This window comes from Rousettus aegyptiacus, unplaced genomic scaffold (assembly GCF_014176215.1).
Source record: "Rousettus aegyptiacus isolate mRouAeg1 unplaced genomic scaffold, mRouAeg1.p scaffold_m13_p_13, whole genome shotgun sequence".
Classification (NCBI taxonomy): domain Eukaryota; kingdom Metazoa; phylum Chordata; class Mammalia; order Chiroptera; family Pteropodidae; genus Rousettus; species Rousettus aegyptiacus.
Window position 1 is genome coordinate 23,669,432 of NW_023416288.1, and position 23,118 is coordinate 23,692,549.

General features: G+C 32.0%; 1 protein-coding gene across 12 annotated transcripts in view; it reads left to right on the plus strand.

The window, feature by feature from the left end:
* The window catches only part of PHF14 (PHD finger protein 14), a 170,614-nt gene that overhangs the window by 42,673 nt on the left and 104,823 nt on the right, over positions 1-23,118 (plus strand). For all 12 annotated transcript variants that reach the window (XR_001598942.2, XR_004953898.1, XM_036230379.1 and 9 more), the window contains exons 12-14: positions 1,467-1,570; positions 3,328-3,459; positions 9,289-9,457. Coding sequence is in view for 10 of the 12 variants with exons in the window: in XM_036230379.1 (XP_036086272.1) it covers positions 1,467-1,570; positions 3,328-3,459; positions 9,289-9,457 (405 nt within the window). In the remaining 2 variants the exon portion in view is untranslated. The remainder of the gene's footprint in view (positions 1-1,466; positions 1,571-3,327; positions 3,460-9,288; positions 9,458-23,118) is intronic.

The following is a 23,118-nucleotide window of genomic DNA, read 5'->3' on the forward strand; positions in this document are numbered from 1 at the left end:
AGTTGTTTGATTAGGGCCAACTAATCCTCTGGGATAACGATTTCTGCCTGAAATACACCAAGAACATTGGTTACCTCAGTTTAATTTAGTGGTTTTTAACAGCTATCTTGTTTCCAGTATTTTTTCATTTGCTCTGATTTACCTGTCATTGCGATAAAACTAAGATTTGAAGCATGAGTTGCTCCTAGCACATTCTTATTTCCTCTAATTTAGCAGTTTTAGATTCTCTGTCACATTTTTTTCTGTTCTGTTCTTGTAAAATATTTAGATTTTTTTTTTGATGTAAAATTTAAAAGGCAAACTGGAGAGATTAATTTTCATTTTGATTTGGTGTGGAGCTGTGTTAGAGATGGGTTTTGAAACTTTAGTGTTAAAGTGTAGCTGTTACTATGAAATCTTTGTTTGTGAAGGACAGTTTTCAAAGAACAGATGTTTTTCATTGTACTCATTTCAGAGGTCTACAAAGAGTCAAATTCATTATACAATTAATGTAGAAATATTGTTTTAGGAAATAATACATATCGACATGTATTGTCTCATGCTAGCTTTGAAGATGCTTATTTTGTGAGCTGGGTATGTGTGGTTTACATTATAATGAATAATAGTTTAAAAGGTGAGAGCGAATAGTCCCCTACGAAGAACAGATCCTTGTTCCTTGTGATAGGTCGTTGATGGATTTTTGGAAGATGATGTTTTATATTTTATATTTAGAGAAGATAATGTTGAATGCAAACTTATTATATGTTTGCCAAGCTAATGTTATCTTTTGGCTTGATTTTCCAGTTTGTCTCCTAAGAATCTCCTGTTAAAGGGCACTTTTCAATTATTAAATGACTTTTAACAGACGTTCACAGATTTCCCTGTTCAAGTGTAAAATCAGAACAGAAGTAGAATTCATTTGTACCGCTTGCATGACACTTTTTTCCAGTTGGTTGAACAGATGCCAGCCCACTGGGCCACTGAGAAATGACTTTGATAGATGGTTGCTGTCTGAGAAGCCAGCATACTACAGATTAGGAGAAACCCAAAGAGAATCTCATTCTCTTTGTGGAGAGTTGGTCCAATAAGATAATTTTTCTAATTAACCTGTGGAGCACCAACATAGCTGGGATGTTGAAAATAAACGTCTTCAATATTCTTTTTGTCAAGTGTACTTTGTGGTTTTTTATTAAATGTTCTTAAATGTGTGTCTTTGTTTTTCACTTTTTAATGCTAAAGTAGAAGTTTAATTTTCATAGTATTTTAATGTTTCACTGAAAATTGACGGAAGCATGTAATTATAGGCTTCTAATGGAAGTAACTGAAACAAACTAATTTTAATCCTTTTTGCCAATGTAATAGTTGGTAAAAACATTTTCTCCTTGCAATCCTAACATATTTAGTTAACTTGAGTGGCATAGAGAGGAAAACGTTGCTTTGTATTTCTTCTTTAAAACAAAATAAACTGCATTTGTTCAAATCAATAGAAGTTGAACATACCGGCAATTTTGCGAGCACCCAAGGAAAGAAAACCAAGTAAAAAAGAAGGAGGCACACAAAAGACGTCTGTTCTTCCTGCAATACTTTATAGGCAAGTAATGAAACTACAGCAGATTTATATTACATATTTTTAAACTAATACTTTTTAGTAACAATATGCTTCAAGTATTTGGGAATCAATTATATCCATTCCAGAATTTATGAAAGATCCATTTAAAGTTCATTTTATTAATATCTTTATCAAAGATGCTTTTCAGGTAAAATGATAGTAGAGACTTTTACACTCCTCTTTTAATGATAAGAGACATGAAATGACTTTTGTATCCTTTAACTAACTGGAGATATATGTGCATAAACTCCATGGAAATGAACAGTTCTGTTTTGGAGAATTGGAAAGTGACTTTAAATAATGTAGATGATTTTTTTTTTTAATAATCAAATAATATATTAGATAAATGGACATTTATTATTTTATTTGAATGAGTTTTAGAGTTTTCATGTGTTTTAGGTAGTGATGGTTATCATATATACACTATGAATTATTTATTAACTTTGTACAGTGATGGACAGTGAAGATAAGTTTTAGATTTAAATCTACATTTTTTTCTCTACGTTCAGTAGTAATAATTTTATTTCTAGAGTTATTTTTGTTCTTTCCTTTTTTAGCTCAATATTTTGCAGTGTTCACCATTATAGTAATTTTACATAGTCAAGACTTCTTTCCATACCTAAATAGGTTAGGATCTTACTTTTTTTTTAATGTAACCAATTATATTAAGTGAGAAAAATTTAGAAGATGCTGGTATATTCACATACATACATATATATATGGTTATGTAATATGTAAATGTTTCCCACAACCTCTTCTTTTCTCAGAAATAGTAGCAATAGCAACAATATCAATCTCTATAATTACTTTCCATTCTCGATAGGAGGACCCCTCCATTGGTAATAGCAAATAACTTCCTTGAAATTTGGGAAAAGACCACCAGTGTCTCAGTGACTGAAGAGTAGCACATTCTCAGTCCAACTTTTTCAAACAAAACTGGTTCATTTGCAACAATCAGGCATATTGCTGTGCTTTTGAGTTTTATCACTACAGTTTATTTTTGCCTCAGAATATATTTTAGATGATTTTTTTAAAACTCTGAGCAACTTTGAGACCAAGTACTGGTTGTTGTTGTGGTGGTATATGCTCTTTTTTGCTAGGATTATTTTAAAAATGCCAACATCCTTGTTGTTTCTGTACATGGATGGCTCTTTTAGGTTCTCGATAGCTTTTCTCTCAGTTTTTACATTCCTAATATAAATATACCCTAGATTTTTGGGTATATTACTTGTGCTCTCAAGACTAGTTCAGTTGCCTTTTGCATAAGAAGAGTTAGAGTCCTTAAACACAAAAATAAAAAATAACAGTAATAGCAATAGTAAAACTCCGTTTTCTGCAATAAATATTAAAAATATACTTTTAAGACTCAAAGTCTGATTTTGAAAAGAAACATTTATATAGTTTGTTTACATGTTGAAGACTCTGAAATATTTATAATTAATGCTAGAAAATAAACTGATTTTTGTTTGTAAAGTCACTTTTATTGCTTTAGAGAAGTAGAAAATTGGAAAATTCTTTTTTTAATAATTTGTGTTTCTAGAGAAATATTGAGCTAATGTTAAATAAGTTTTAAGTGGTAATTAAAATTAAGAGATTAGAATTAAGAGTTGACAATATAGATCTTATATATGCCCGTCTTTGAAAAGTTTGACTCTAGCAATATTTAAATTTATGCTAGATTTGAGCTGTAATAATAATGATTATTATTCTAATACTTTATTTGCTGCCTTTATTCAAAGTTGTGGAATATGTAAGAAGAACCATGATCAGCATCTTCTTTTATTGTGTGATACCTGTAAACTCCATTACCATCTTGGATGTTTGGACCCTCCTCTTACAAGGATGCCACGGAAGACCAAAAACAGTTACTGGTAAGTAAAATGGAAGGGATTTAGATGCTAGAATTGGTTTGGCTTCATTTCAACAGTGTAAGTGAAATGTTATATTGCTTCATTATAAAGTTTTTGGCATAGTTTTTCATTGATAATTTTGTAAATTTTTTTTAACTTTATTGAGGTATAATTGTATATAATTGTGTGTAAACTGAACATAATTGTATATATTGTATATATTTAAATATACAACTTAATGATTTGATATATGTAGATATGTGAAATAACCACCATAATCAAACTAATTAGCATATCCATCACCTCACATTGTTACTATATTCTTTTTTGGTGGTGAGGACACTGTAGACATAAATGTTTATTATAGTAGTATATGAATAAAGCTGTAACAGTTTTTTTAGAAATTAGTTATAAGTTGATCGAGGCTATTTTGGTGTCTTACAGTGGATTCTTAAGGCATGAATTCTGTCTAGTGTGTTTATAATTCTCTTTTGCTTTATTATAAGAATTTCTCAAATGCTTTATGTTTGTTTTGAAATCAAATGAATCAATCAAGCATTTACCTTCATATTCATGTTTTTATTTGTAATTTAATATTTTATTCATAAATTAATATCACTGAAAGCTTTACTCTGGTGTTTATCATTTGTGCTAGTTATATTTAAGTTCAGCCATTTTTTGTAAATCTAGAAATATTTGATACATGTTTCTTAATGATTTTTTTTTAACTAAGGCATATTGAATCACTACAGATGCTTGATGAAAGCCTATGATACCTATGATGAGTTTTATCTTTTCCTTAATTTTAGTCCAAGGAAGAGACAGATGTTCAAATTTTAATTGGATGATTCTATACAGGAAGAATATAGGACATGGAAAAGTTTGAAATGGACATGATATTCTTTTTATACAAATTACCTTTCTAGTTTTTGAAAAGAGTGAATTGGACAGACCATGGCCTTATCCTAGGTTATTTCTTAATGCCTTGTGTACAGATTAATGTTGCAGAGATACTTTTTCATATCTCAATGGGTATTTATAAGATGGAGACTATAATGTTTAATAGTAGTTGAAAAAATTGCAAGTAATATCCATCTGTGTCTGCTCTGTGTACTGAAACTATCTTGTGGCATTTATTTTGAAATAGGAATAGATAAATTTCTGAATTGGTAGTTACATTTTCTTTTGATTTCTGAGTTGTTCAATGTTTTATGTTGTACAGAACATAACATTTCTATTATCTCAGCGCTCTAAAAGCAGTTTCTCTGTCACATAAATGTATTACTTTGGGTGGGGATGAGAATGAACAGGAGAACTTAGAGAATGTCCTAACAAGAGTTAAGGTTAAAAAATAAGGAACAAAGGAGGAAATAGTTCATAAAAGAAAAAGAAACAACCCACAATGATTCATTCTAATATCCCAGAAATTCATGTATATTAAAAGTGAATTGAACTGTTTGAGAAACTTTGAATATAGTTCACTTCAACCAGTAGAAATGATCACTTAGTACTGTGATCACATACTGTCAAGGCAAAAAACCTGGTCCTTTTCTTTTATCTTTATATAGGCATTTCTGTTTTATGGTAGGTGATTTTATTATTACTTACTAATAATATCTAACATTTGTGGTATTTTCACAATTTAGGACTATCAACAGATTATTTCAAAATAACTTATCATTTCAGTTAGGAGATTCAGTAAGGTGTTTACTTCTCTGAGGAACCTTTAATCTTTTTATGTGGAGCAAAACAGGAGCAATTTAGTATATTACATTTTAGTGGTATTTTTATTTTGATTGTAATCTGTGATTCCAAGGAATAAAGTGCTTGGTTCTATCATTAGATACATAAAAATTTTTAAGTAACACATGGTAGTTACTTACTTACTTGTTTTTCTCTTATTGTTTAATGTTTTTAGTGTTAAAATTTTTGTGCAACAATTTTGCTTGAATGGGGATTTTAAGATATTAAAATTAATGCCCAAATACTAACTTGCGTTTTGGCAATTAATGTATTTGTATTAGCAACACAAATAGCACTTTGTATTTAACTCTGTTATTAGAGGTCAAAATTTAAAGCTATTACTTTTTAAAAATAAATATTTGTTTGATATTAAGTTTACAGTATTAATGAGCGACAGAAATGACTATTGTTGATGAATGAATTCAAATGGTGAGAGACCTTTGAAAATTCTTGATAAGAGAATTATGTTTTATTCAAGGTACTGATATAAACACATGTAAACTAAATAGCAATCTAATCGGTCTTTTCAATTTGAATAAAATATGTGGAAAAAGATTACTTTTAGTTCCTAAGTCACATTCGTCACATTGTAAGTGTTCACTAGCTGCTGTATAATGGTGACTGGCGACTGTATTGGACAGTGCAGATTTAGATACTTCTAACACACGAAGTTCTATGGACAGCACTGATCTCCTCTGACTTTTCAGTTTTAGTGTTATGCGTATGTTTTTTTCAAATGTTTTTTATTGTGGCAAAATACACATAACATTAATTAAATCCTGTACATTTCAGTGGTATTAGATATATTAACAGTGTTGTGCAGCCATCACCAACCTCTCTCTATATAGTGTTTTTCATCGTGTAAAACTGTAATTTTATACCCATTAAACAGTAACTCCCTTCTCTCCCTCTGGCAACCACCATTCTGCTTTCTGACTGTGATTTTCACATCTTTACCAAATCTAAGTAGAATCATTATACTATTTGTCTTTTTGTGACTGGCTTATTTAGTATAATGTCCTTAAGGTTCATCCATGTCATAGACTATTGGAGAATTTTCTTTTAAAAAGGAGAATAATATTCCATTGTATGTATATACCACGTTTTGCTTATCTATTCATTTGTCAACGGATCCTTGGGTCGCTCCCACATTTTAGCTATTGTGAATAATGCTGCCATGACCTTGGGTGTACAAATATCTTTGAGATTCAGCTTTCAGTTCTTTTGAATATACATACTCATAATTGGAATTGACAAATTATATGGAAATTCTATTTTTAACTTTTTGAGGAACCACTACAGTTTTACCAAGCAGCTGTACCATTTTACACACATTGCACAGATGTCCAATTTCTCCACACCCTTGCCAGCACATATTATTTTCTGTTTTTTGTTTGTTTGTTTTTTAGATAGTAGTCATCCTAATGGGTGTGTGGTGGTATCTCACTGTGGTTTTGATTTTCATGTGCCTAATTATTAGTAGTGTTGAGCATCTTTTCATGTGCTTATTAGCCATTTGTATATCTTCTCTGGAGAAATGTATATTCAAATCCTTCTTAACATGTGGACTTACAAGCCACAGTTACATAATACTAGCTTTTAGGGTAATAATTTTTTTCAGTGGATTAGTCTCATATCATGTAAAAAGACAAAAAGCGGAGTTAAAACCATTGTTACAATACTACTAGCTTTTATTTTCGACCATGTGTTAACTTTTATTGAGATCTATTTACCCATATAGCTCTAAGTTACTGTCTAGTGTCCTTTTTCTCATCCTGCTCAATTTTCTTGAGCATTTCGTATAGGTCAGGGCTAGTGATAAAAAACTTGCTCAGTTTTTGTTTGTGAATGTCTTAATTTCTCCCTCATTTTTGAAGGGCACTTTTACTGGGCATAGGGTTTTTGGATTACAGGTTTTTTCTTTTTTTTTTCTTTTAACACTTTGAATTTATTGACCTAGTGCCTCCAGAGTTTCTGATGAGATATAAACACATGTAAACTAAATATCAATCTGATCAGTCTTTTAAATTTGAATAAAATATATGGAAAAAAGTTTACTTTTAGTTTACATGTGTTTATATCAGTACCCCTTCTGATGAGAGCTCTTATATGTGATTATTCTTAAAGTCTCTCTTTCTGATTTCAAGATTCTCTCTGTGTCTTTCTCTTTGGGAAGTTTTATTATATTGCATCTTGGCGTGGGACTCTGAGCATAGCTTACTTGGTATTCATTGAACTTCGTAGATGTTTATATTCACACCTTCTATCAAATTTGGGAAATTTTCAGGCATTATTTCTTCAAACAGTCTCTCTACTCCTTTCTTTCTTCTCCTTCTGGAACTTTCGTAGTGCAAATGTTTGTTCAATTATTGATGTCCCACATGTCCTTTAGGCTCTGTTCACTTTTCTTCAACCTTTTTCTTTCTGTTCCTCAGACTCAATAATTTCCATTGTCCTGTCTTCAAGTTCACTGATTCTTCTGCCTGCTCAAACTGCTTTTGGTGATTTTTTTTTTTTTTTTCATTCAGTTGTTTAACTTTTCAGCTCCAGAATTTCTTTTTGGTTTATTTTTAGGCTTTTCTCTTTATTGATATTTCCATTTTCTTCATACATTGTTTTCTTGGCTTTTTCCACAACCTCCTTTAGTTCACTGAGCATCTTTATAGCAATTGTTTTAAAGTCTTTGTCTGATAGATCTGCCATCAAGTCTTCTGACACAGTTTCTGTTTATGTACTTTTTTTCCCCTTACATGGACCATACTTTTCTATTTCTTTGTATGCCTTGTGGTATTTTTGTTAAAAACTGGAATTTGAATTTAATAATGTGTTAACTCTGAAAATGAAATTCTCCTCTATTGCCAGGGTTTGTTGTGTTTCGTTGTTGTTATTATTATTACTATTATTTTTTATTGTAGTAGGCTCTCTCTGCGCTGAGAATCAGCCTGATCTCAAGGTCTTCTCATGTCTTTTCTGAGTTTTTCCCTGGGCACGTGTGGTCACTTTAATTTTTCTCATTTACGCCCTTATTTCTGAATACCTTAGTCTCTAATATCTGGCTCTCAAAAGGGGAAGAAGAGAAAAATGAAGGTGGGGGAATAAAGGGTGCTGGTAAGTCCTGGAAGTCGCTTCAGACCAAGAGGGGGAGGGTCTTCCAATAATAGAGGGAGGTCACTCACCTTTCTGCCTGCACTTCTGTGATCAAAAGCAACAATCTGTGTTCAGAATGCAGATCCCCAATATTTGAAGGACAGGGTTTATTTTGCTCATGTTGGCTTCTAACAGTATACAAGCTGGTACAGGAATATGTTCACAACTGGCTGTCATTTGGCTTGTGCTAAGAGCTGACATTGACCAAAATTAATAGCAGTTTACCTTTGTAAGCCTTTTCCTGGAAGCTGCATGCCTTCAGTGGACCCCAGAATTCCAAAATAATTACATCAGACAGATTCTGCCAGTGCGATTGTTTTCTAGAGAAGTAGATTCCTATTGCTTCCTACTTTGCCCTCTCCCTCCCATACATTAAAAAAAAAAAAAAAAAAAAAAATACTGCTTTAAATTCTGTTAATAAATAGACTTATATTTTCCCTTTTATAACTAGTATGGCCTTTTTAACTAAAATGACCTGTTTATTTTTTTCAGTATTTCTTGGAACCTGTTTTTACAGAGTTTTCTTGGTTGTAATATTAAGCACAGTTATTGTTAAGATTAAGAAATATTACAGCTGTGACAAGAATAGAGTCAGGGTCAATGAATAACTTTGATTCTCAGATGTCACACAGTACTTGTCACTTAAGGAAAAGTCATGAATTCCAAAGGGAAACTATATTTTTAATCAGTGCTGAATCTCTTCTGTTGGTTCATTTAAACATGCAGCATTATTGCATGTGTTCTTATTATATTTATAGGGATACATGACTTGCTTTATATTTTTATTGTTGTCATTCTTAAAAGGAGCGTATGTGCCTTTCAGTGTGCATAATCATTGTACGCCTGCTTGTGTATATTTTATATATACTTCACACATCTGAATTTTGTATTGATAGAAACCAATGCTAACACTAGAAGGTAAAAATAAATGTATGAGCTTACAATTTTTTCTTTACGTAGGCAATGTTCAGAATGTGACCAGGCTGGGAGCAGTGACATGGAAGCAGATATGGCCATGGAAACCTTGCCAGATGGGACCAAACGATCAAGGAGGCAGATAAAGGAACCAGTGAAATTTGTTCCACAGGATATGCCTCCAGAACCCAAGAAGATCCCAATAAGAAACACGGTAATTTATTCTCTTTTTATTTATCATAATCATCACACAATTCTGAGGCCAAAATTTAAGAGGTAAGAAAGACAAAGGATGAACATATACTTAGGATCCGAAGAAAGAAATGTGTATATTGCTCATGGTTAATTAGAGTTTATTGTTTTATATTATGAAATATACCATACATACCTGAGAATTTATAGTTCATATATAAACTTAGAACATAATAATAAACACCCATCATTAATGTAATGAACATAACAAACTACTTCAAAAATAGAACATTACCAAAGCCTCTGAAATCCCCTGCGAATTCCTCTGCAATCACATCCCCATCCTTTTAGCCCAGAGGCCACCTCCTTCCTCAACTTTATATTTCTTATTCTTTTCTTTTTACTTACAGTCCAAATGTATGTATTTATAAATAATACATAGTTTTGCCGGTTTTGAGTTTTGTGTGGATGAGTCAAACTGTTTTTGTCTGTTATTTGATATTTTGACTAACATTATATTGCTTGTGTAGTTGTAGTTCATTTATTTTCACTAAGGTGCAATACCTGTTTTTTTAAGGAATATATCATTATTTATTTATCCTTTGTGTTGTAAATTGTCAGTTTTTCTGTTTCCATCTTTTTTCTTTTATAAACAACTTTTAAAAATATTTTTGTTAATGTCTCCTGTAGCATGGTAATAAGGAATTAAGGTATATACCAAGGTGTGGATTTGCTTAGCTATGGTATATATATGTGTTCAGTTTTGGAAGATAATTCCAATGATTTCCAAACCAATTTATACTCATACCAGCAGTGAATAAAGTTACTGTTGCTGCCAAACTTGTTTCGTCCAATGTTTTAATGCTTTCCAATGTGATACATGTAAAATAGAATTAGGCACTTTATTTTTCATTTCCTTCAATACTAATGGCTTTGAGCATCTATATATTTTTGGTCAGTTGTATTTTTTCTTCTAGGAAATGTATATGCATGTCTTCTCTAGTTTTTCTGTCAAGCTTAATTTTGCATTGAAAATTCTTCGAGGTCAGAGTTTAAGTACTTTCTTCTAGAAAATATATTTGTTATTACCAGATAGCTGGGAACTCTACCAACCTAAGATCATTTTAAATAAAAGCTTGGCGTGTGTGTCTTCTCTATTACATAAGCAGTGTGCATTTCTGCTCCAAACCCATGAGCTCTGGCTTGCAGTTAGGAATTCTTGGGGGAGACATTTATTACTTTCTTACCTTGAGCTAAGGCAGGCACTTTAGAAAAATCTGCCTTCCCCTGAGGGAGATGTAAAGATATTTTGTCATCATTTGTTTTGTTATCTGTTTAGTTTTTGAGAGTCTTTATTTTTTTCCTCAGAGTACATGCTTTCTCAAAAGTTTTCTTTGATCTGTAGTAGCCATCTATATTGTAATCACTTAAAAGATCTTATTTAAGAAAAGTCACCTAGATTATTTCATTCAGTTTTGTGTTATGGGCTCATTCGAAATTGATAAGGCAAATCTGGAGATTGTTATCTCTTAGATAATTGAAATAATTAATTTTGGGTGCTTTAAACTGATCAACTTGAAATAGTTTTATTTATACTTTAGCTAGGTTTTTAGGTTTCACAAATATATTTTGTTTACAAATGAACTAAAGAGAATTTGCCTTCTTTAAATAAATCTGCTTGTTTCTGTTTCTAAAATATTTTCTGTAACTGTTTGATGCCAGTATCTGCATCTATTCTTCAGATCTCAGAGAAAAGCTGTTATTACTTCATATACAAAGATTATCCTTTTATGAAACATTTTTTTTTCTAGTTTATTGTTTAAAGAAATCCTATGGCCATTACTATCCTCTTCACTCTTAAAGTTATCACATAGAGGGAAGTTTCGTACACATCATAGTGATATTTATGTGCCCATAGTTTAATATTACTTAAGATAAAAATTTTTTAGAATTAGAATTATGAGAAAGCTTTAAAATTATCTAATTTAGTGCAATTGCTTTCATCTTATTCTTTGTCTCTAGTTTTCTAGTGTAAACGTGTAGTCATCTTATAGATACTTGTGGGTAAAACACAAAAAAGGATTCCATGCCTAATTTTAGGAAATATAGTATGTTTATTTTCTCTCTTGGGGGATTCAAATGCATAAAGCTCTGAGAAATATTGCTGTTTAAAAAGTGATTACTTTATTTATCCTTTTTCCTATTTTATTGAAGAGCACTTTTTTTCAAGGCACATTTTTCATTTTAGCATAGGGTACCACGTGGTGCCAGCTTTGGAAGTGGTGTTCCAGAGGCCACAGATTCCCTGCATCAGGATCACCTGGGGTGTTTGTCGAAATGTGGACTTTGGACCCATCCTTGAGCTAATGAATTAGAATTAGAGGGTTGGGCTAAGCAGACTTCTTAGGTATTATTCTATTCCAGACTAAAATTTGAAAGCTACCTACTAACATTTATGATTATTACTATTACTTTTTTCTTTCCTTTTTCCCTCCATCAGTCCATACAGCAATTCAGAAAACCTTTGATGAGAATATTTAGTCGATAAGGTACTTGATCAAGGACCGTAAGGATGACAGGTTAGGAAGAGAATGATTAATCATCTTGTTCTTGATCTTAACCATTTAGGCCGAGTTCCTGTTGTTACCTTAACTTTTTATCTATCATTTCTGTTTCAGAATTTTATTAACATTTTAAATTATTAGATGGTATGGTTAAAATGAGGCACTTTAGTTTCTTAGCACACTGTTAATCATGGGAATCTAGGTATATAACTGCCTACTAATTTGTATAACCAAGTACCATTCACAGTAAATCACTGATTATCTCTCCCTTTAATTTTTTAATTGTTGTTCCTAGTATCTTTATCCTTACACTATTTTGTTAGTACATGTATTACATTTTTGGTTAGTCTATCCTTAAATTTCTTTAATAATATTTTTGCTTTTGTCAGTTTATGTATTTCCTGCCAGTATTGATGAACACGTAGTTCATTTCACAATAGTTGTATTGTACTATCAAAATTTTGAAGAATATTTTACCTTTATGACGGGATTTATGACATACTCTAAGCTTTATTTTCTCATTTCAAAATAATATATCAATGAAACTTAAAACAATCATTTGTTCTATAATTTTATATCAATTTCTTTTAAATTTGTTAATGTTCTCTTGGGTTACAGTAATAGCACAGTTTTTAGAAAAGTAGTTTGGGGTTATTTCATGCTAAAAAAATGATTTTTACTCTTGTTTTAATCATTTTTTGGCATATGTGAATTGTTATTCTTTTAGAATAATTTTATTTTTTAAAATTTAGACTTTATAGTATAATTAAGCATATAGCACTTTAATCTCTTTTTAAAAGGGCTGTCTCTGTTGTCCAAGAATCATCAAAAACATAAATTGATCAGGACTTCTGTAGATTGAAGTCCCATTTTTTTTTTTATTCAATAGTTTTTCTTATCTTCTGCTATTACTTTCTTACCTCTTATACTTTGTAACTTTATGTTTAAAAGTAAAATTATAGTGGTAGTAAGGAATTGAAAGGGGAATGCAAGGGATTCATATGTTGGAATATTTGAATAAATCCTGGAATATTGCTATTGTTAATTTAATTTCTGTTTATCCATACTGCTAATAAATCCAACCATTTTATTATTTTGTTTTATTTCTACCACTTGATTATTGGGTATTTTATATTTCATTATGTTTTTCAAAGGTAGGTAAGTCAGAAGAGAACATGGGGGATTAATTTACTTTTATATAAAATGATTTAATAATAATATCTAACATTTGTTGATTACCGATCATATGCCAGACACTGTATTAATACTCTACCTTACTCCCCCTTTAAAAAAAAGTTGTTAATTTAACAATTATAACCTCTATTTTACTCAAAATGAAACAAGGCACAGAAAGCTTAAGTAATTTACCTGTGATTTCATAGATTGTAAGCAGGTAGAAATTGAACCCAGAGAGCCCGTTTAAGAACTTCTGTCTTTTCTGTGTCTGTAGAGGAGCATTTAGTTGATATACAGAGTTGTCGTAAAACATTTGGTTGTTCGATTATTGGTTATAGTAGGGAATATGGTACTCTAATCTGATACCAGAATGTTCATGTGTCTTTCCATAGCATAGTGTTATGTATGGGAATACACGCACATATCCAGTTACTGCCTTTCATAACTGAGTTAATTCACATTAAGTGTAGATTCAACACTCTTTTTTCTTTGTACTTTCAATCAAATGTGAATAGTTTTCCTTTTCAAGCTTGTGTAAGAGCAATGGCATCATTCCCATAAATCACAGTGCAGTATTGTAGAAGTTAATAAAATGTTTGAAGGTTATTCTTCTTTGAGGAACTTGATGTTAAAAAAGTCAAACAAAAAGAAAAAATTAGAAGCAGCAAATCACTAAGTGCACCGACAGCATGTGTATATATGAGTCACCAGTACATATTTATTTTTCTGTTCTTCTATGTTGGTTTGCTTTCTTTCCTCCAAATTGTGATGCTGTGAAACCTGCTGCAGGGGAAAAAAAAAGAGTGTATGCTTTTGTATTGAGAGTGAAGACAGAAAAGTATGTAGTGGTTTTCTTTTCTATTTTGTTTTCTTTCCTAAGTAGTCACTCTAAATGTACCTAAAATATTTGGCTTATTGTAATGAATATATACTTTTTTGATTTGTGGTTTGATCAGTGTTAAGAGGGATGGGCCCATAGACTTAATTTTTGTGCTCCAGTGCCTGCTTTTTGCCAAACAAGGCTGCTTTCAGAAGCGTGGCATCCACTTTTGCCTGCTGACAGGCAGTTTCCATTTATCGTGGCCAGAGAGTGCAATGGAGAATAGAATACTTCGACAAGCCGTACTATATTTTTATTATTTGGACGCTGAAGAAAGTCACTTTTCATTTCATTCTACTCTGGTTTCCTTAATGAGGATTTATTGAAATATGAGTGAATATAGCATATTTTGAGACAGTAAATTCAATAAAATAGATGTTTTTCAAAGTAGTCCCAGTATTACTTTTTTCTCTAGATTTTTTTTTTACCAAAAAATGATAAAAATATTAGCCAGAAAAGTTACATGAAAAAAATATAGCACCAAGGATTTAGTGTTAAAAATAATAGGTTAGAAGAGCTATTTCTAAGTGTAACAATGAAAATACTGTACTTTCAGAAAGTACTCTTCCTATACAAACATGGCGATTCTCATTCCTCTTTTAATGTTCTCTTATATTTAATTGTTAGGTTACTATCAGTATTTTGCAGTCTGTCATTCTGAATGATAGAATATTTTTAAATTAAATTTTAACTATAAAAGTAATACGTAAATACTTTCTAGTTGTAAGAAATTTAAATATATAAAGTCTCCTTTGATTTTCTTGCTGACATTTTCCTTCTCTAACAAAAATTCACATGCCTTGAATCTACCTTTAATACAAGGGTACATATTTTGAACTTTAACTGATATTTCTTTCGGTGTATCTGTCAAAAAAAATTATCACTGAGCTATGTGGGAAAATAGTATGGAGATAGTTCAAGAAACAAAGAAATATTCAAGAATTAACAAGTAAAGAGGAATGATCTGGTTTTAGAAAATTCTTCATGTATCGTTTCCTCTTCTAGAAATATGACTTTATAACATCTTCTTAGATTGGCTGACACATAATCTTATCTTTAGTATATCAGTATCTGAGTAACCATTCTCTCTTTTATTACTGAGTACAAATAGGACTAAGTCTAAAGAATAGAGTTGAAAAGCATATTTTTATTTACCGTTATCTATTATTTACTATGTATTTTATATTAATCCACTTGACATAACTACCCTATTAGTTATTGGTATCATTGCCTTACAGATGAAAAACTGAGGCAGAGTTTAAGTAACTCTGCCTCAGTAAGTGGTAAAGCCAGGAACCAAGCTTATGTAGATCGTGAGCCCATACTTTTAATTTCCTTTTTGTGCTGCCTTTCTAGACTAGATTGCTAGTAATTGTTCCCGGCTCTTCTTTTTGGACCAGAATTAGAGGCCTCCCATGCTTCCAGCAGCTTAGCGACTAAGAGTTTGGTCATGAAAATGGAAGTCACTCTGAAGAATTAGTGGCTTATACCACTATTGGCATAGCTGGGGGTATGGATCTCAAGAAAGCTGTCACCACAGCTTGCATGAGCTCTGGTGAACATCAGAGAAATCATCAATGAAATATTTATCATGAAGCACTGAGCAGGTGGTGGGAGCTGACATTAGGTCAGAGAACTTGACAGCGAAGATCTCAGCTTGAAGAGCCCTTGTGAGTGGGTAGAAAATGAGTTTGTGTGGGGCAGTCTGTAAAGCCTGCCAGCACTAAAGTGGAAGTTAATGGAAAGGTCATTAAGGCTGCAGCATTTGAAAAAGTCAAGCACCTGACTCCCATGACCTCCTGAGAAAGTGACCTTCATTTTACTTACTTATTTCAACTCTGAAGTTGCTAACATGGACTACACAGGGAAGGGGACTATGGGAAATGTTGTTTCTCGCCTTAAAGTAAGGTGGTGGTGGTGGTGGTGGTAGAGGTGTGTGTGAGAGTGACTGCAGACGACCTGGCATGGTAACCAACTGCAGTTTTAAAAAGTTCCTACTGTGCTTACTTGGGACGTGGTAGGTGCCCTAAAAAGTGACATTTTCGATCCCTTTCCTCGTGCCCCCTTCTCTTTCCTCTTTGGGGGCCATCATAATGTCTTTTTCATCTGTATTCTCCCAGCTTTGAGCATTGCACACAGCATGCAGTAAGTTCTTGATAAAGTGGTTAAATGAATCACTGACAGCATAAATACAGTAACTTGAGGAGTTGTAAACTACCAAGAGGATTACCTGAGTGTAGGCCAAAGAAAGTGAACCAGGGCTTTTTACAGGCTGAGCAGTATTTAAAACAGAGGGTTAACTCCTTCCCTGGCTTACTGAATATCTATCCATCAAGCCCTCATGATGTTTGCCATTCATTTATGAGTGAGCCACAGGTTTTCCTCTCCCTTTGGTTTTTAAGTCGATTAAAAAGGAATAACGAGTGAAATAGAGAATCGTACAAAATAAAGTTCTTGTGATAGATAATATGTCAGTCAGTCTCTGTTACCCTGTGACTTTCTTCCTTTCTTCCTCTTTATTTAAAGAAGCAATGCAAATGAACATAGGGCTTTTCTCGTTAGAGACTTTGGCAAAGAGTCCCTTTGATTTTGATTGCATTAAGCAAATCTTTCCTTAGAATTCCTATAATTTATGCCTTCTATTGTCAGTGTCTTTTTCAAAAGTTGGCTTTGATGTAATTTATTCATTTTTTAGTTGTTGAGCTATGCTTTAAATCTGTACATTGAATGTATGTAGTTACATCATTTTGCAAAATATGTCTAATTATACATTCTAGAAAAAATAAGTTTTCTCTAGTAGTTTTAACTTTTGTACTGATAGCCAATAATAATAATTGGAGATAATTTTTTAATACATTTTTCATTTATTGTAGGAATGAAAATGTTCAGTCTTTGGGACTGGAATTTCATTTATCATAATATAATTCATCTTCTTTTGTACTGGAATAATTGCTTTTCTTCTCCTGGATGAAAGCCTTTTCATAGGATAGTGAATTCATTTATATACCTAGCCCACCTTTAAATGAAAAATGACCATACTTCATATATAGTGTTTCTGATTCCTATGTTATTTGGATTAAAAATTTTTTTCTTATGGTTCTACTCTTTCAACTATATATTTTTATTATAGTACTTCCATTCCAGTATATTTCCATTTCATTCCATTTCAAATAATATATTTTCCCTTCTGCCTTTCCAGGCTGTTTCTCTGGCATTGAGCCACAACTTTGTAATCTCATTGACCTTGTAGGTTGCTGTTTTACTGATCTGTGATGCATGCAATGTCTAATATCACATAGTCTATTTTATGATTTTATAATATTCTAGTTTTAACACTTGTTTTGTTTTTACAACTTTTGAGATCTCAGTAATTCTACAGTTGTTTCATCCATTCTGACTTTGCTGATTTTCAGCTTTATCTCATAGCTCTCATGGACTGTGATGCATGCAACATAATGCTCAGCTTCAGTGATTTGATCTTTCACTTATTTGTCCTCTCGGGTAAACCTTCAGATTCAGTAAAGGGAAGATAGTACTTTAAGGAGAACTTTTATTTATAATATATAGAACATGAATTTATGCTGTATTTTCTTCAGAGGTGTCAAAAGTGTAGGCAATTATATTTTGTATGATTGCTTTGATCATATTTATTCCTGAGTTGAATAGTTCTCTATGTTAAGCAGTAAAAATTGGCTGCATGGGAATCTGGGTCTTTGTATACTCTTTAGTCTTTGCTTATGACTCCTTGTCCTGTTCTTGAACCATGAGCAGGTTAATGTTTTTCAACATGTATCTATTGAGCAACTAATAATGGAAGGCACTGGAAACAGATGAAAACTAGAATGTGAAAATGAAGACATTCCATATGCCCTTTAGAGTTAGCAAGCTGACCCTCTAGGAAACGTCATATAAATTAGAAAGTACAGTTTCTACATGAGAGGTATAGTTAAACTGCCCTGGCAGGTAATGTGATAGTTCTGAAATGGAAGAGGAAAGATGAAAGATTGAGATGACCAAGAAAGACTGCAAGTTTACTGTTACTGGTAGGAAAGTATTCTACTAGATGGCAAAATCTTCATTTTCTATTGCCCAAAGCCTGGGTATTAATAAGGTGACATTTTTAAAGTAACAGCAAGCCAGACATTTGTAAAAGCATTGGAGCCTTTAACATAAAATTCAGTGTAAAAATTTTGAACCATATTTGGGTGTCAAAATACCTATAGCTTTCTTTCTTACAACATATTTTTATAATACGTATCTTGATGGCAACAGGTCTGGCATTACTAACCTGGCATTGCTTGGGTTAAATCTTAATAATTTAGTTGTAATGTAGGTTCACTTATCAATTAAAGTCGTTAATAAATAGTAGCATACCTTTAGCAAAAAAGTCATTTACTATTTCAACCACTTAAGTTTTTCAGATAAGTAGATGTGAATATTTTTTGGAACATTTGGAACGTTTCTCTTTAAATATTTTTGTGCTAAGGAAATTCTTGTCATTAGAGTATTGACTGATTTAAGAGTTTTTAATTTAAATAATTTTATTTTTATTTAATTAGAAACATTTTGTATATGGGTATGACATAAGCAATTGAGAAAGTAACAATTTAAAATGTAATCGCTTTTCCTCTCTAGGACAGTTGCTTTGCAGCATTATTTCCTTTAAAAGATAGGCTGTACAGAATCAAAGTCTTGAGTTTTAGATAGCATTAAAACCTGTAAGATAGCCTAGAGTGTGGTGGAAAGTACTTGGACTAACACATAGATTTGATTTCTAGTGCATACCCTGCTAATAACCCTTTGTGTGGCTCTGGGTTATTATTTTGTTTTCACTCGTGTCCTGATGCTCAGAACCTGTGAATATGTCATCTTACGTGGCAAAAGGGGTTTTGCAGTTCTGATTAAGTTACAGGACCTTGAAATGGGAAGATTACCCAGGATTATCCATTCGGGCCTAATCTAATCACATGAATACCTAAAAGGAGAAGACATTTCCTGACTGTAAGAGGGCAGTGTGGCCACAGACAGTGGGTCTGAGAGATGCAGCATTGCTGCCTTTGAAGATGGAAGAAGGGGGCCGTGAGCCATGGAATGTTGGCATCCTCTAGGAGATGGACAGGGCAAGCAAATTGATTCTCCTTTTAGAGCCTCCAGAAAGGAATATAGCCTGCCCACACCTTTATTTTAGCCCAGCGAAACCTATGTTCCCATGTCAGAATTCTGACCTACAGAACTGTTAAGTCAATACATTTGTTTTAAGCCACTAATTTGTGGTAATTTATTCCAGCAGCGATAGAAACTAATACATAGAGTGACTTCTACATTTCTTTTGACATTTAAAACTGAAATGGAAAAAAGATTTATAACACTACATAATTTTTACTTGAAGCCATAGATATTGGAAATAAATGACACATGCATTTATACTTTTGGAAAGTTTCAGTAGTTTATTCATACTCAATTACTTTATATCATTAAACAATGAAGAGTCAGTAGGTGGATTTTACAGTGTTTAATTTTTTCATCATTGTTGGAAGTTGAAATAATTTTGTAAGTGGCATTTTAGCTTTATTTAGATATAATTTAATATAAAATTTAATCATTTAAGCAGTAATGGAAAATTTATTTATTATTTTTTAAAGTTTGCTACAATTAATATTAACTCCTGATCTAGTTATGGCTGATATTATTTATAACGGCTTCGCTGTGGTATAATTCACATACCATCCATACAATTCAGCCATTAAAGTTGTACAATTCAGTGGTTTTAAAATATCCTGTACCATTAGCAGTGACTCCATTTTACACTCTCCCAACCCTAAGCTTAAGGCAGGTATCAGTCTACTTTCTGTCACTATAGATTTGTCTATTCTGGATACTCTATATAAATGGAATAATATATACTCATTTATAACAGGATTTTTTCACTTAGCATAATATTTTTAAGATTTACTCGTGTTTAGCATGTATCCGTACTTCATTTCTTTCTGTTTTTGTATATTACTCCATTATAGATATACGAGATTATATTTATTTATTCATCTGTCACTTGATAGATGTTTGTGGTCCCCCCCCCCCGCCCCTTCACTTTTTGGCTGTTATAAATAATGCTGCTGTGAATATTCACTTATAAGTTTTTGCATGAATATGAGTTTTCATTTATCTTGGGCATATAAGTAGGAGTGGAATTACTACATCATATTTAACTGTAATTTTAACATTTGAGGAACTGCCAGACTGTTTTCCAAAGTGGCTATACTACTTTTTATTCTCACTAGCTGTACACGAGGGCTCTAGTTTTTGCTTGTCCTTACTAACACTATTTTCTGTTCTTTTGATTATAGCCACCTACTGGGTGTGAAGTGGTATCTCATTGTGGTTTTGATTTGCATTTCTTTGTTGGCTAATGACACTGATGATATTTTAAAAGAAAAAAAAAATGGTGCAGCCCCTTTTCCCTCTCTTTTATCTGTGATATATAACAGTGCTAAAATGTTATTTCTAGTTGGACCCTCAAACAAATGAAAAATGACTGAGGTTAATTAATCCTGTATTATTGCCACCATCCTCCAATTTTAGTTCAAAACTAATGTGATATCATAATGAAATTCTAGCAAAAAACTAATGCGATATTACAATGGATTTCTAGAAAGATACTCAGAGGAATAATTGAAAGAGTACCCCCATAGCACTATTTTCTTTTGATGCCCTTATCACAATTATAATTAAATTTTTTTGCATGTTTATTACTTTAATAAATGAGTGGACTCTTTATATAATAATAATGACCTGGTCATTTATCTTTAAATATTTAAGCTTCTGTTATGTAAACGCTAAGATAAGTTCAGACAGTAAAACTGGGCCAACAGAATTATCTTACAGTGAAAACTGCTGTTTGTTCTTTGCAACGGTTAAAGCTATGAGACTATCAGATATTTTAAAGGGCTTTGGCATTGGATAGAGAAAAGATTATATGAAATAATATTTGATTTTAATTTTAAGGTGTGTGAAATAATCATGATTAAATCTCCAAATTCCTTTGACGTCAGCATGTTTTAGGTCCTTTACATGTCTAGTCCAATAGCTATCTTTATTCTCAGAGTTATCCAGCAGCCTAGTTACCCAGGTACCTCCTGCCATCACTTACAATCCCAGTATCTTACATGGATTCTATGTTTAGTCATTTTAGTGATGCTTTTACTACCATCTTTGATTCTTTTTTCTTCTTGCTAATCCTAATCTGAACTCCTTTTCTCATTCTTGCTTAAGGGTTGCTGGTATCACACAAATATGTTCCTTTGAGATTAAAAAAAAAATTTTTTTTAGGCATTTTCTCAATACCCATCCTAAAGATGAATGTAGAGTTTTATGTCATTATGAAGGATATTCAAAATATGACTCTTAAATTTAAGAACAATTTTTATCATAGTTGAGATTTGGAAAGATCTCAGCAGTGTATGGTTTTATTCGTTTACTTCTCTTTAATTTCATTTACCATTTATATAAGTAATTATTCATGTAATTGTTTATTTGGTATCTGTGGAGTCATAGACCTGAAATCCACACAGACAGGAGCTGCCCCGTTCACCACTGTATGTCTGTGACCTACCACAAGGTTTGCTTCATAGCAGGTACTTAGCGACTATATCACAAATGAGTTCTTTCCCTCTTCCACTATGGCCATGCATTTGAAGCCATTGTACTTTGAAAGAGTCTTTTTTTCTAGCCTTTTATTGTTAGGAAGGAAATTGGTCCCTCTCTTTTTGTATATCAATCATAATTCATTGGTGAAAAGGCAGCCTGTGATACTTCTGTTTAAGTACCTGTTATTCAGATATTTTCTTTGCATTATTTTTTTCATGTGGAAACTTTTCAGTTGCTTTTAGGGAAGTAAATTACTTTTGAAGAAAACATAAATTAGCTTACTCATGTACCTTTGAAGTTACTTCAGAATTGATGTTTGTACTTTTTGGCATATTTTCTAATAACTTTAATGTAACTTGAAAGCTTTCAGATTTTCTTTTTGTTTTCTTTACACTCTATGTCATCTAGTGACTTTTCATCTTTTATACAAGTGCCAAAGGACTTGTGGGGTCCTATCTTTCCATATTCTTTTACACACATGTATCATCTTCTACTCTTTGAAGTTGTCATATCTTTCTTCCTGTCTCATACATTTTAATTTTGTATATCTCCTTTTTGGGAAAGTAAATGCAGTAAAATGTCAAGGTAGTTTTTAGCAGCTTTGACTGAAACCATATTGTTTTTCAAGATGCACCTTTTCTTATATATCATTATTTTGGAAATAGACTTAAACACATGGTTAATCTGTTTTCTATTTTACTTAACACTGTAAATCAATAGCCTGTTCCAAGCCACAGTCTTCATTTGAGATATAATCAAACATTCCGGAGTCTACTCTTATTACATTTGTTTTTAAATTAGTTTTACATATTCAAAGTAGTATCCTATTTAAAAAAATTGGAACTTAAATTCTGAGAATTTGAAAATCTGGAATATATTTTTTATGTATTTTTAAAATTTAATAAATTATGTAATTTTTTAATGCTAATTTGGAAATATAGAAACGTTTGGATTAGTGAGATTGAAATGATTTAAAGGTTACTATGCATTATGTTCATGTTTTAATTTACTTGTTATTTTCATCCTAACAGTTTTAGCTAAATTATTACAGTTCTGTGGAGAAAGGTTTTTTTTATAGGGGGCTTTAGATATAAGAGCTATTATTGAGTCCGAGACTCAAGGTAATCCCATGGGTACTAAACAGATTATATAACCTCTTCTCTGTCATCCTAAAAAGAATGCCTGACACCATTTTTGTGGTAGTACTGGACCATACTTAACTCACTTTGGCCTACTTGGAAGAAAGAGTTTCGCTGTGGGTGTCTTTAGCTCAAGTAATCTTAATCAGAGCCCAAAGGCTCCGCTGTGCTTTTTTCCTCTTGGAACTCAATCATTTTTTTTTATTTCCAGGAGTATGAAATAGAGCAAAGAATAGGCAGAGCTTCAGGATTTTATTTGTCTTGAATATACCATTATCCG